Source organism: Vipera ursinii, assembly GCF_947247035.1.
Source record: "Vipera ursinii genome assembly, chromosome: Z".
Taxonomy (NCBI): domain Eukaryota; kingdom Metazoa; phylum Chordata; class Lepidosauria; order Squamata; family Viperidae; genus Vipera; species Vipera ursinii.
In genome coordinates this window covers 52,809,312-52,824,537 of record NC_139517.1, presented here as the reverse complement: position 1 = coordinate 52,824,537, position 15,226 = coordinate 52,809,312, and the positions used below count along the sequence as shown (strand labels likewise).

General features: G+C 37.4%; 1 protein-coding gene across 1 annotated transcript in view; it reads right to left on the bottom strand.

The window, feature by feature from the left end:
* TMEM245 (transmembrane protein 245) overlaps positions 1 to 15,226 on the bottom strand; it is a 121,268-nt gene that overhangs the window by 88,967 nt on the left and 17,075 nt on the right. Inside the window, exons 4-6 of the mRNA XM_083377083.1 lie at positions 14,398 to 14,508; positions 7,291 to 7,482; positions 4,117 to 4,286 (exon numbers count right to left, since the gene is read on the bottom strand). Of these exons, the coding sequence (XP_083233209.1) occupies positions 4,117 to 4,286; positions 7,291 to 7,482; positions 14,398 to 14,508 (473 nt within the window). The remainder of the gene's footprint in view (positions 1 to 4,116; positions 4,287 to 7,290; positions 7,483 to 14,397; positions 14,509 to 15,226) is intronic.

Sequence of the window (15,226 nt, the reverse complement as noted above, 5' to 3'; positions counted from 1 at the left end):
AAAAGACACAAGATAAGGATGCCCCTTATTTCCTTTGGTGTTTATATTTGTGTTACAAGTTTTGAATAGTGATATTAGACAAGATGAGAAAATAACAGGTATAAATATCAAAAACAAAGTTTAGAAATTGAAGACATTTTGCTGATGACTTGGTTATATTTTTGCAATACCCCCAAAATAATATAGGATAGTCACTGAGATATACCAACTTTACCTAAAGTAGCCTTGGAGCAAGATAGGCAGCAAATATATTTAACAAATAAATAACAAATAATAAATAAAATATGTCCCACACCAAACTCAGTTTCTTCCCCAAAATGCACAGCAATATGTTGATCATGATACTCAGTTATCCAGCTAATTGTCTGAAAACTGACTCTCAGCAATTGGACTTATTTTTGTTGACTCTCTGCCTAACCAACTTGCTCAGATTGAGAAGATACATCAGTTGCCATGATTCAGTTTTCAGATACTCAAAGGGAAATGACTCATAACTTTGAGCAATTGCTAAGTAACTGGACTATCTGCATGTGTATATATCTTAAATTTTAATTCATATTTATACATTTATTTATATTCTATTTATATGTTTCCTATTTGAATGACACTAGATAACTTGTAACATAAATCAAAACATCCATTAAATACAATGTGAAAACTGCCCTTGTTGCCTATCAACCTTGCCATTAATCCAAACAGCTATACAAAAATCTCTGAAATTAAGCTAAAGCAGTCAAAAAAGAAGTGTTTTTTCTATTTTTTTTCTATTTTTCAAAAGAATTACAACAATTTGAACCTGGGTTATAACATCCTTTTTTCAATAATTTTATTAAGAATTGTATTAAAAAGATAAAGCTAACAAAGAAAGCTAATGCATACATACATGAAAAAGACAGTGTAAGGGGGAAAAAAATTCCTGCTTTCTCCACCCACCCCGCTCCCAAGCAGATAATAGTATCAACTTTCTCCCTTCATCCCCGACAAGAATATTTAACACTAATCTATCACTATCTCTTAAAATGGATTGTGGCAGATTCTCTTTTAGAATCATAAAAAATATGATTCTAGTGAACCCCTCTAGTATTCTTGAATCATCTCTAAATACTAAGTCATTGAAAGTTCTCTTTATATTATTATTACATTTGCATACTAAATACTTGCAAAAGTAAGATTCAATTTTTCCTGCAAGAATTGCATTTATATTTTAATTTTTATCCAGTTTTTTCAAAATTGTTAGTTAATAAAAGGAAAGAATTAGGAATACTGTTCCTAATTTAAAATGTCTGAAAATGGTATATTAAGGTAGTAACATAAGTTTCACAACTGCTTCTTTCTTTTAAGTTTTAGTGATTTTCTAGTTTTACATTTAAATATTTAAAAAGCAACGTAGCAGCTGAGTTAATCGATAGTTCAATAATATACAAATATCTTTAGTACAAGTCTCAAACTATTACATTATGTCAAGACCCACTCCAATCCACATCTTAGGAAACAAAAACTCTTCGAGACAAGATTGTCCCAGCAAGAACTTTTACTAAGACATAGATGACAGAGGATATAATAGACAGGATCTGAAAACTGTCTCACAGATCAATATTTTTAAAGTGTCCCCATTTGGTCAGTCCCGGATCAGTCAAGTCTCAGGTGTCAAACCCCTCTTGGGAAAAGGAGAACCACCAGTACATTTGCAACATAATTACTTCCTCCCCTTCACATTCCATTCAGAGATACAAGCCAGAATTCTCCCCACCCCCTTTCTTAGTTGTTTGTAATTCAAAGGGAGAGGGTTTCTTCCATCGGTCTTTTTGTGATGGCCAACAGGCAGGCTGAATAAACAAACATTACATCTAAGGGAAAGAGATGGGGCAATAAACAACCCTGTCTTCTCTTTCCTCCTTGGCAATGCCAGAATCCAATAAGGGGGTGAGATTTGGGTTTGCACAGAGAGGGAGTTAGTAATGAAATATAAATGGATTCTGACACATTAAATATTTCCTCTCTTTTCCCCTTAGTGTTTACTGTCTCATGTTTAAACTAATACAATTCTTATTATACTGATTAAATAAAAATAACTTTCTTACATTTATCAATAATTTTTAGTTTATGCATACCCTAGTTTTTTTAATATTCAATCTTTATAAACTATCAATATCCTAATTAGTTTTTCCCAATTTTTAATTTCCCATTAATATTTAAATTTAACATTTATAATTTCCAAGTTTTAAATAACCACAGTCCCTTTATCCCAATTCATAACAAAATCTAATGTTCAGGATATCCGTCTTATCTATTTGAATATATTCTATTTCTCACCATCTTACGTCAACTAATTAATAATACAATATAACATTCTTATTTTCTATTAATTTCAAAAATGTCTTAAATTTAGTAACCAAAATTTCTCTTATTTCAACATTAAATACTTCCTTTTTCTCTTGCTACTATCTCATATTTAAGCTAATAATTGTTATTATAGTAGCTAACTAAAACATATTACATTTATCAATAGATTTTTAGCTTATATATATCTTAATTATTTTTGCATTCAACCTTTATAAGCAAATCAATATTCAAATTTAACTTTTAATATTTATACTTCCAAGTTTTAAATACGTTTCCTTTATCTCAGCTCATAACAAAATCTAGTATTCAAAGTACACATCTTGTCTATTAGAGTGTGTTCTATTTTAATTCTCACTAATAAGTCAAAACCCCAGTTTTCGTCAGCCTTATTCTAGCTTTCTTTCTTTGCCAATTCGGCTTCTATGTCCGTGCTTTTTAAGTCATCAAATAGATCTTCCTGTGTTATTATATATATTATCTGAAGTAGAAAAGGCCATCTGGTCACATTCTTTTGGAAGGACTGACAAATTGTTTCTCTATTTTTCCACCTTGACATAATTGCCCTGAAATGTTTATCTTCCCTTCAGTCTGTACTTCTTGATCCTCGGGTTTCTTCTGGTTCATATAGAAAGTCTTTTCCCTTTTCCATGTTGTCAGTGTCTTTTCTGGGTTTTCCGTTAACTGTGTTTGTTGATCAATTGAATCTTCTATCATAGTATTTAAGTGTTCCACTTCTTCTATTATATTCTGTGTAGTTGATTCTTTAGTTGTAAATCAAAGTTTGGGTTCATATATCTAGGCTGATATCTTGTTCTTTTCTGTAGCTTATTTCATCAGTAGCTGTAAGAATAGTTTCATAAATTGCTTTCAACATAAAGAGAATCTGTTCCTGATCTTCATTCATGTTCTCTTAGTAGTGTGCTAAGTTAAAAGCTTTTGTCCAATTTTACTTTTTTGTAGTAAAAACCCAAATCTTCAATAAGAAATCTTTTAGTCCAAAAATTTTAGAAAGATCCAGTCAAAATCAGATTATTCTTGCAACATTTTAAAACTCCCCTGGATAGTCAGTCGCCGTTGTTTTTAGAGGGTGGGACAGAATCTCCCTTCCCTCTCTCACGGGGATGGGGGGAAATACAGGCAGTTTATAAAGGTAGAAAAAATAGTTAGGACCGAAGAGAGGTAGATCTCACCGAATCTCATCCACGCTGCTTTGTAGGTGCCTGGTGTTAAGTTTGACTTTGGCTGTCTGCAGCTTAGTGACGAGCCATATTGCTATGGCTGGTCTTTCGTCCACCGGTTTGGAGGGCTGCCCCAGATCAAGCAGACGGGCTACCAACCTCCTGCGATTAAGCAGGCATCCCCTCCTTGCTGGTTCGCCCCTACAGGGTGACTTTCGACCCTTTCCAGGTTCCCCCAGTAGTGCAAAATCAAACGTGGAAGATGGAGCTAACTTTCCAAATGGACGTCACAACCGCTTCTTTCTAAAGTTTCCAAAACTGTATGAAAAGCTTCTCCAACCTTACAGAAATTATTTTGGACCGTGTAAGAGAATAGCTGTCCCTTTCCTATAAGTAGTGCTTCATTTTTACTGTCATATTCAGTTATTAACTATAAGATCCTAAAAACAACATTGGAAAAGTTGTGCTACATAATCTGAAGCCCACCACCAGTATTTTTATTATTTTTAATAGAAAAATGCTGTGGCAAAGTACAGGGTGCTTATTTCTTAAAAGTTATTTGAGCTAGAACAATTTCACAAATAATTTTAAATACCTTGCTGTCTAATTTGAGGATAATTCTTCCAAGCCCCTTAACTGGTTGTGGTAAAAGAACTTCTTGACGTTGTCTCATAAAATCTTCCAGAATATGCCAGTACGTACTGCAGTAAATCAATGAGAATTGGACTATTCCAAAGTGGACCAACAGTTTTTTTAAAACCCATACTGCAAACAAAAAAAGGAATTAAGCATTTTTCATATATAATATCCATACTGTTTGCTCACAAAGTCGATTTGTTTCAGTAGGAATTAATAGCAATAGCATTTAAACTCATATCCTGCCCGAGTGCTTTATAGCACCTTCTGGTTCTTTTTACAATGTCAACATACTGCACCCCAAAATCTGGGTCTTTTTACTGACCTCGGAAGACTGGAATGCTGAGTCAACCTTGAGCCCCATCAGGATTGAACTCCAGGCTGTGGTCAGAGTTAGCTTGCAATACTGCATTCTAACCACTGCACCACCAGGGCTCATATTCAATTGAATTAAGCTCATATTCAAGTTTTTCTTGAATCAAAAGCCCTCAAAATGATTACTTTTGGATGATCACAGTTAATATTAAACATGGTCAACTTTTTTCTTATACATATGAAAATTGTACCACTGGAATTTAGGATTATGATACCACTATTACAGATACTACTTCACATATAAGTTTTGCTTCAGTTTTCAAGGTGACTGGATGTTTATTTTTTTCCATTAAGCCTATAAAACCTTAACAAACATGATGTTAGTAAGCAAACATGTGAGAAGGTGCTTAGAAATAATAAGCTGAAAATGGTTGCATGAACAGAAATCTGATTCCAGATCATGAAGATGTAAGTTCCTAGCTAGACAACACTTGGAAGTATTGGTAGTCCACAACTTACGACCATAATGGGCATTATAATTTCCATTACTAAGTGCAACATCATGTGATTGTGTTGTTTAATGACATTCTCATCCTAATCCAAGCCATTCTGGGTTAGTCTTCTCAGCCCAACTCAGTAGATGTTGGGACTGCCTCCAATTGGTCCTTATCTCCCCCATTTCTCTGCTTTTTTGGCTTCCCTGTATCCTTCTTTTGGGGGGAAACAAACAAGCCAAGAACTTCATGGCTCTGGGGTCACTTGCTATAGCCTGGGAAGCACCCCATCACAACCCAGTCCCAACTGCACTCTCCCTCATTATGGATTCTCCGTGCTGCACTCCATCTGCTCTTGCCATCTTCTTGCTCTTACTGCTGCTGAGGTATGCCCAAGTGGCTACTGGGACAGCCAGCCTAAGACTGGGTTTTGTGCTGTGCTGTGGCTCTGGGAGTGCAAAAAGCCAGTGCGAAGGCCAGCCCCAGTCTGGCCCAGCAATCCAAGGCAAAGGGACTTCTTGGAACACTGTGGTTCTGGGGCTCAAGAACTCCTGAGCCAAAGCAAAGCATGAAGATCAGCCCCAGCCTAGTCCAGCAGGACAATGCAAAGTCATTGCTGCCCCAGTCCTTACCATTGCCACCCTACATGCCAATGTCCCAATTGTCTTTAACTGTCTTTTTGCGTCCACTGGCCCTTTATGAGGCAGTTGCTAATTACATGAGGCCATCTTCCTGGGTCTTGCAAGGCCTTGTGCAACCTGGAGAAGAAAACCAACGGCTGCCTCCCAGAAGGCAGTGTCTCATGAGCAGCAAGAGCAAAAAGATGGTGAAGTGTCAGAGTGGAGTGCCAGAGTGCTGTGGCTGGAGGCCAAAAGGGCAGGGGGGAGACAGGCAGGTGGGGGGAGTTGAAATGCCTCTGTGGTCGTATCTGTAAGTGGGTTGCCAAGTGTCTGAATTTGATTGTGTGACTGTGGGGGTACTGCAACAGCCATAACTATGGGGACCAGTCATAAGAGCCATAGCTAAGCACCTCAATAACTCTGAATGGTTGCTGAACAAATGGTCATAAATTCAGGACTACCTGTACCGCTTTAAAAAATGTAAAAAAAAAAACTGGAACAGATTTATAGGTCAGCTTCCAGAATAAGAAATATGAAAACAAAACAGGATGAGGGATGTTTGAACAAACTAGACGAATATAATTTACAAAAAGAGGATTGAGTGGAAATATGACAGTGGTTTACAAATATTTAAAACACTGTTATATTTAACAGGAGGTAGATGTATGTCTTCGAACACTGATTATTAGTCTTAGAACCCAAGAGATTTAATCCTAACTGGTAAATATAATGAGGAGTAAATATTATTGAATTCCTATGAAACAGAATGTTTCATTTAGCATATAAAGATAGTAAATTAGCAGCACAGTTGAAATTTTGCTATAAAAGGGTCATAAAAGGATCAAAAAGATATGAAAAAGATTTGCACTGTTAAGAGCAACATTTTCATAACTGTTTCTATGCCAGTGCTAGAAGTCTTTGATCCAAGATGGGGAACTAATTGGTTTAAATGAAAATGGAGGTGTAGAAAGTATTGATAAAAGCTTGGTGCAAATTGCAAAATTAGTGTAATATAAACAGTCCTAGATACAAACTTTACAGAAAGGACAGGCAGGGGAAGTAATTACTCTTTAGAACAAAGAGAGTAAGAGTGGTTGTAATTTGATTTAGTAACTCTCTTCATACAATAGGTTGTAGTCACAATCTGATAAATAATACATGTAATTAAATTAATTAGATGTGTTATTTAATTATGCTTATAATAAATCAGAATAAGTAAAAGTGGGGTTTAGATTGGGCTCTGCTTCCCATTCCCAGCCCTGCACTTTCAAAAAATTTGAAATAGCTCCTAGTAAATGTATTGTCTCTCTCTATAAGAGTATTGGAGTTTGACTAAATATATCATCTGAAAATATAATAAACATGCTAGAAGTATTCTGTGTCTCAGCTGATACAGTAGGCATCATAGTAAGTATCTACACAGAGAAAACATCTTATATCTTAGTGCTAGTTAAACGCAGGATTATCTATTAAGCAAGTCAGGGCAGTATGTTTCTGAGAATTGGTCTCCCAATTGGCTCTGACCAAATTTTATGATTGGGTATTTTCTCTATTGTTGTAGTATGCTCACAGACCTGCAAGTCTGGGCTGAGTTCTAAGGGATAAATAAATCTGCACAAAGGTGGAATGATGTTGCCATCTCAAAGACAGTATTTAGTTACCTATCCAATCAAAATGTAAATCACAATATAAAAAATGAATAACCTGCGAAAGGCAAGGGCAGCAATTGAATTATCCAGAAGTTAAACCAAATCTGGACTATTACAATGCTCCATATCAGCAGAACAAAGTAGATATCACTGGCTTTCTTCTTTTTAGGAAATGTTGCAATCTCAGGTCTCTGCCTGCTCTTCTCATTGGATGATGTTGATAAGGAACCATCACCTCCTATAATTTCTAAAAAAAAATAATTACAATAATAAATATTTATTATTGAATTAGCAGGCTTACCTTGAAGAAGTTTAGAAGAGTATCACTAAACATAAAACACTTCTATTGTTAAAACATAGAACCAGCTTTGTTACAAGTAGTCCTCAACTTATGACCCAATTAGATTGGAACATGATGTAACTATTAACAAAGTGGTACCCAATTTTGCGACATTTTTTGCTGTGTCATGAAATGAACAACCATTAAGCAAATCTGGCTTTCCCATTGATTTTGCTTGTTGGAAGGTCCCTGGAACATCGCAAATGGTGATCATATAATCTAGGAAGCTGCAAATACCTGCCAGTTGCCAAGTGTCTGATTTTTTTATCTCACGACCACAGCAACACTGCAATGATCATAAGCACAAGGACAGTTGTTAGCCACTTTTTTCAAGTTTGAATGGTCATAAATCAAGGACTACTTGTAGTAGTTAAGGCAACAGGATAGAAACCAGGAGACCATGAATTCTAATCCCACATTAGGTACAAACTCACTGGGTGACCTTGGACCAATCATTCTGTTCTGCCCTAGGAAGCAGGCAATGATAAGCTACTTCTGAAAAAACTGCTGGGAAAGAGAGTTTATTTTCTTAAACCTTTTATGAGGTAAAAGTTTTTCTAGCCATTTCCCTAGAAGCATCAAAACTGAGAAGAAGAAAAGAGTCACAACCCCAGCAAGAAAGAAAAAAGCTGAAAATATGAAAAAAGCAGGAACTAAATAAAAGACAACCTAGCTCCAGGTCCAGATAGTCTTACAAGCCAATATTATAAATGCTTTGAAGATCAGTTCCTTCAGCAATTAAACCAGAAGTACCCAATTCCCAGTCCATGAATCAGCATTGGTCCATAGCATGCCAGAAACCAAGCCATGCAAACAAGTGAAACCTCATCCGTGGCATGCAGTCAGCAAGTGAAACCATGCCCACTCTGGTTCACAGAAAAACTTTGCTCCTTGGAACTGGTCCTAGGTGCCCAAAAGGCTGGTGGGCGCTGCACTAAAGGATGCAATGAATGGAGTGTTATAGGGAGCAAAGATGCCTCAAACCTGGAAACTAATATTGCATTATTACCAAAGGAAGGTCAAGATGTCTTGAGAATAAAAAAATATTGACCAATTTCATTATTAATAATGTACAACTTTTTGTGAAATTTTAGCAGAAAGATTGAAGAAGATTTTACAGACATATATTCATGAAAATCGATCTGGCTTTTTGCCAAAAAGACAGTTAAAAGCCAATGTGAGGACTGTTTTGAATAGCACTGAACACCTACAATATCATAGTGAGAAATAGGCAGCTTTTTGGATATTATTTTTGGATGCAGAAAAGGCCTTTGAGAACCTAAATCGGATTTTTATGTTCAAAATTTTTGAAGACATGGACTTTGGGGAGAAATTTATTCAAGGGATCAAAGCAGTTTATATGTTAATGGAGATTTAACTAATCATGTGAAATTCAAAAGGGTACGAGACAAGGATGCCCCTTATCTTCCTTCTTAATATTGGTTTTGGAAGTTTTAAATAGGGATATTAGGCAAGATGAGAAAATAACAGGTATAAATATCAAAAAAAGAAAGTTTATAAATTGAGAGCAATTGCTGATAATTTGGTTATATTTTTGCAATACCTGAAAACTCATAGAATATTTGATGAGTGAGTTTGGAGCTTTAGCAGACTTTAAAATAAACAAAAAACAACAGAATATGTTAAGAATATGACCTCTCAGGATTTTCAAATATTGACTAAAAAGTCCAATTCTTTAGCCACTGAAAAGAGGTATTAAAGCACAGTCAATTTCCAGTGCTTTGTGTCTGGGTCAGTCTGGTTATTGGGGGTTTAGGGGGAAAAACTTGCAACAAGCTGCCTCACCAGTCTCATCTATAGGCTCTAAACTAAAGCAAAAGATGGAGGGTGGTAAAAACTCAGAACATAAAGCAAAAAGCAAACAGACAGAATGGTAATTCAAGAATGACGCTGCAACAGATGCCAGTAAGAGGTGTTTAAAATTTCAGGTGTTTCTGCACCAGTGCACATAGAATATTAAAATCATGGAATCATAGGATTGAAGGCATCTTGGAGATATTCTAGTCCAGCCTTCTGCTCTGAGACCATACCAAATAAATGGCTCTTCAAACTTTGCTTCCAAAAGGCCTACAAATGAAGCATCCAAAACTTCAGAAGGCAGGCTGTTTCATTCATAACTGTCACAGTTAGGAAATTATTCCTTCTCTCTCTCTCTGTAAAGTTTCCACCTATCAGTTCTTGATTTACCTTTGGGTACTTCACAAGGCAAATCCATACCCTCTTCCCTATGACAAACCTTCAAGTATCATGTTTCGTTTTAGCCTTCAGGCTAAACATAATCAGTTCTTTTAACAGCTCTTCACAGTATTTAGTCTCTAAGCCCCTTGCTATCTATATTGCTATTCTCTGTAATTTTTCTAGTTTCTCAGCAATTTTGTTGTGTGATGGCAATTAAAACTGTATTCCAGGTACAGTCTGACCAATACAAATTAGAACGAAATTATATTTCCTCTCCTTTCAATATTATATCATCTATTGATGCAACCTAGGATTGCACTGGCTATTTTGCCAATTGCAGCACACTGCAGGCTCTTCCTTAATCTGTGATCTACCAAGATACAAAAACCTTGTCACAAATAAAAATAAACTACTACTTATCTAGTACCTGAACACAAGATTTTCATACCAAACTACAGAACCCTACACGTTGTTGTTAGTTGCGAAGTCATGTCCGACTCATCGCGTCCTCATGGACAACGTTCCTCCAGGCGTTCCTGTCCTCTACCATCTTCTGGAGTCCATTTAAGCTCACATCTACTGCTTCAGTGACTCCATCCAGCCACCTCATTCTCTGTCGTCCCCTTCTTCTATTGCCCTCAATCTTTCCCAGCATTAGGCTCTTCTCCAGTGAGTCCTTCCTTCTCATTAGGTGGCCAAAACCTTTGAGTTTCAACTTCAGGATCTGGCCTTCTAAAGAGCTGTCAGGGTTGATCTCCTCTAGGACTGACCGGTTTGATCGCCTTGCAGTCCAAGGGACCTGCAGGAGTCTTCTCCAGCACCATAGTTCAAACGCTTCAATTCTTTGGCGCTCAGCCTTTCTTATAGTCCAACTTTCACAGCCATACATTGCAACTGGGAAGACCATAGCCTTGACTATAAGTACTTTTGTTGGCAGGGTGATGTCTCTGCTTTTTAGTGTGCTGTCTAGATTTGCCATGGTTTTCCTCCCCAGGAGCAAACGTCTTTTAATTTCGTGGCTGCAGTCCCCATCTGCTGTGATCATGGAGCTCAGGAAAATAAAATCTGTCACTACCTCCATTTCTTCCCCATCTATTTTCCAGGAATTGAGAGGGCCGCATGCCATGATCTTGGTTTTCTTAATGTTAAGTTTTAAGGCAACTTTTGTACTCTCCTTCTTCACCCGCAACAAGAGGCTCTTTAGTTCTTCTTTACTTTCTGCCATTTAGAGTGGTATCATCTGCATATCTTAGGTTGTTGATATTTCTCCTGGCAATCTTAATTCCAACTTTTGAATCATCTAGCCCTGCCTTTCTCATGATGTGCTCTGCATATAAGTTAAATAGGCAGGGTGACAGTATACAGCCTTGCCGGACTCCTTTCCTAATTTTGAACCAATCAGTGGTTCCGTGTCCAGTTCTCACTGTTGCTTCTTGACCTGCATATAGGTATCTCAAGAGACAAATAAGATGGTCTGGTATTGCCATCTCTTTAAGAACTTGCAACAGTTTGTTGTGATCCACACAATCAAAAGCTTTAGCATAGTCAATGAAGCAGAAGTAGATGTTTTTCTGGAACTCTCTAGCTTTCGCCATGATTCAGCGTATGTTGGCAATTTGATCTCTAGTTCCTCTGCCTCTTCGAAATCCTGCCTGTACTTCTGGTAGTTCTCGATTGGCATACTGCTGGAGTCTAGCTTGTAGGATTTTAAGCATAACGTTACTAGCATGAGAAATGAGTGCAATGGTGCGATAGTTTGAACATTCTTTGGGACTGCCTTTCTTTGGAACTGGAAAGTAAACTGATCTTTTCCAATCCTGTGGCCATGTTTAGTTTTCCAAATTTGCTGGCAAATTGAGTGTAGCACTTTTACTGCATCGTCTTTTAAGATTTTGAATAGCTCAGCTGGAATACTGTCACCTCCACTAGCTTTGTTGTTGCTCAGCTTTCCTAAGGCCCACTTCACTTCACATTCTAGGATGTCTAGCTCGAGGTCAGTGACCACCTTATCGTGCTTATCAGGGATGTTAAGCTCGTTCTTGTATAGTTGTTCTGTGTAATTTTGCCACCTCTTCTTAATCTCTTCTGCCTCTGTTAGGTCCCTGCCATTTTGGTCCTTTACCATGCCCATTTTTGCATGAAATGTTCCCTTCATCTCTCCAATTTTCTTGAAAAGATCTCTGGTCTTCCCTATTCTATTGTATTCTTCTATTTCTTTGCCCTGTTCGTTTAAGAAGGCATTCTTATCTCTTCTAGCTATTCTCTAGAACTCTGCATTCAATTGGGCATAGTTGCTACCTCTTGTACAATGTTGCAAACCTCTGTCCATAGTCCTTCAGGCACTCTGTCTATCAGATCTAATTCCTTAAATCTATTTGTCACCTCTACTGTGTATTTATTAGGCATATGATTTAGTTCATATCTGAGTGGCCTAGTGCTTTTCCATACTTTCTTCAGTTTAAACCTACATTTTGCAACAAGAATCTCATGGTCTGAGCCACACTCAGCTCCTGGTCTTGTTTATACTGACTGTATAGAGCTTCTCCATCATTGGCTGCAGAGCACATAGTCAATCTGATTTCTGTGTTTACCGTCTGGTGATGTCCATGTGTAGAGCCGTCTCTTGGGTTGTTGAAAAAGAGTGTTTGCTATGACCATCGTATTCTCTTGACAAAATTCTGTCAGCCTGTGACCTGCTTCATTAAGCCCAAACTTGCCTGTTATTCCAGTTGTCTTTTGGCTTCCTACTTTAGCATTCCAATCCCCCATGATAAGGACATTGTTTTTTCGTGTTAGTTCTATAAGGTGCTATAGGGCTTCATAGAACCGGTCAATTTCATCCTCTTCAGCACTGGTGGTTGGGGCACAGACTTGGACTACTATGATATTGAATAGTTTGCCTTGGATTCGAACTGAGATCATTCTGTCATTTTGGGGATTGTATCCCAGTATTGCTTTTCCTACTCTTTTATTGACTATGAAGGCTACTCCATTTCTTCTGAGGGATTCTTGCTCACAGTAGTATACCTGATGGTCATCTGAATTAAATTCACCCATTCCTATCCATTTTTAGTTCTCTGATTCCTAAGATGTCGATGTTCAGACTTGTCATCTCGTTTGACTATGTCCAGTTTTCCTTGATTCATAGATCTTACATTCCAGGTTCCTATGGAGACAAAATCTTTACAGCATCGGACTTTCCTTTCACCACCAGATATATCCACATCTAAGCGTTCTTTCGGCTTTGGCCCAGTTGCTTCATTCTTTCTGGCACTACTAGTACTAGCCCTCTGCTCTTTCCCAGTAGCATATTGGACGGCTTCCAACCTGAGGGGCTCATCTTCCAGTGTCATATCTTTTTGCCTTTTGGTACTGTCCATAGGGACACAGTGACTCAGTGGGTTAGGATGCTGAGCTTGTCGATCAGAAGGTCGGCAGTTTGGCGGGTCGAATCCCGAGTGCCGCATAACAGAGTGAGCACCTGTTACTCGTCCCAGCTTCTGCCAACCTAGCAGTTCGAAAGCACCTAAAAATGCAAGTAGAAAAATAGGGACCACTACGGTGGGAAGGTAACAGCGTTCCGTGCGCCTTTGGAGTCTAGTCACGCCGGCCACATGACCACAGAGACGTCCTCGGACAAGCGCTGGCTCTTTGGCTTTGAAATGGAGATGAGCACCAACCCCTAGAGTTGGAAGCAATTAGCACACATGTGCAGGGGAAACTTTACCTTTACTGTCCATAGGGTTTTCATGGCAAAGATTCTGGAGTGGGTTGCCATTTCCTTCTCCAGTGGATCACATTTTGTCAGAACTCTCTGCTATGACCTGTCCGTCTTGGGTGGTCCTGCACAGCATAGCTCATAGCTTCACTGAATTACACAAGCCCCTTTGCCACAACAAGGCAGTAATCCATGAAGGGGGAACCCTACACATCTCACCATTAAATTGCATTTTGCTGGAAAAGACTCCGTGTTCAAATCTATCAGGATACTTGTTTATCCTGAAGTTGTTTTCTGAGGTATAAGTATTCCCACACCACACACACACACAACAATCAGCATCCATGCAGACTCCACAAAAACAGTGATTATGTACTTCCAATGTCAGGAGTACCTGAGTCACTGCATTTTGAATCAACTGCAGTTTTCAAATACATTTTAAGTTCAGCACAGGTAGAGCAGTGGTAAGAATGAAAAGGATAGTGATAAGGGATAAGTGATTAAGTTACTGTTGCAAATTGTAATGAAAATGAGATATAAAAATGAGCAGACAACTTAACAGTTTTTTCTAGCCTCCTCAATTAGGCCAAACTGAAAATTGAAGAGTATCTGCACTTTACATTTCAGTGTTAAAAAATCTTTAATGGTATTTTAATTTTTCTTAAGGTTTCATAATTAGGATTGATAAAAAGGTGAATAAAATCCCTTCTGAAGCATATATTGCATTCTAACCTCTATCAAATTAAGTTTAATTTCAGCAACCCTTTTAAATCCACTAACTTTCAGATCAAGAAAGAAACATGTTGAAATCAAATCAAACTGCACAAATCAATATAAGCAAGCCATACAAGCAGGTTAATTAAAATATTTGAATATTTTTACAGAGTCATTGGAATTAAAGTCACCTGAGGTTTGTAATGGATGATCTTCATTACTTGATTCGTAACATGTAACAGAGATTACCATAGTAACTGCAGATGCTGCAATGGAAGTTACTTGACCAACAAGTTGTGCCTCTGAATTAATAAATAAATGAAAAGGAAACATATAATACATTTTAACTGAATTCTCCAGGTTTTTTTCACAGTAAAATTATAATCCAAATAATTTAGAACATACCTATATGAACAATTTAATAGAAGAATGCAGGCAGTTCTTGACTTACAGCAGTTCACTTAGTGACTGTTCAAAGTTACAATAGCACTGAAAAAAGGACTTATCACCATTTTTCACACTTACAACCTTTGTAGCATCCCTACGATCATGTGATCAAAATTCAGATGCCTGGCAATTGGTTCATACTTATGATCATTGCTGTGTTCCAAGATCATCTGATTACCTTTAACGATCTTTTGACAAGCAAAGTCAATGAGGAAACCAGATTCACTTAACAACCATGTTATTAAATTATCAATTGCAATGATTCACTTAACAACTGCAGCAAGAAAGGTAGTAAAATGGAGCAAAACTCACATAATGAATTTTGCCCTCAATTGTGGTTGTAAGTCAAGGACTACCTGTACGTCAAAAAACTTGAAATAGGTTCTAAAAGTCATATACTAAATCCAACTTAGTAAAATGAAGTGATCTCTCCTTTCTGAATGAATGGCAATATCAGTAACCTTTCCCCCACCATATTGACAAAAAACATCAAAAGTCTTGCTGGCATGTATTACCTATTACTTGTGTTCAAACAAAACTATATTTCTCCCATAGTAATGCCCTGGCTGATTT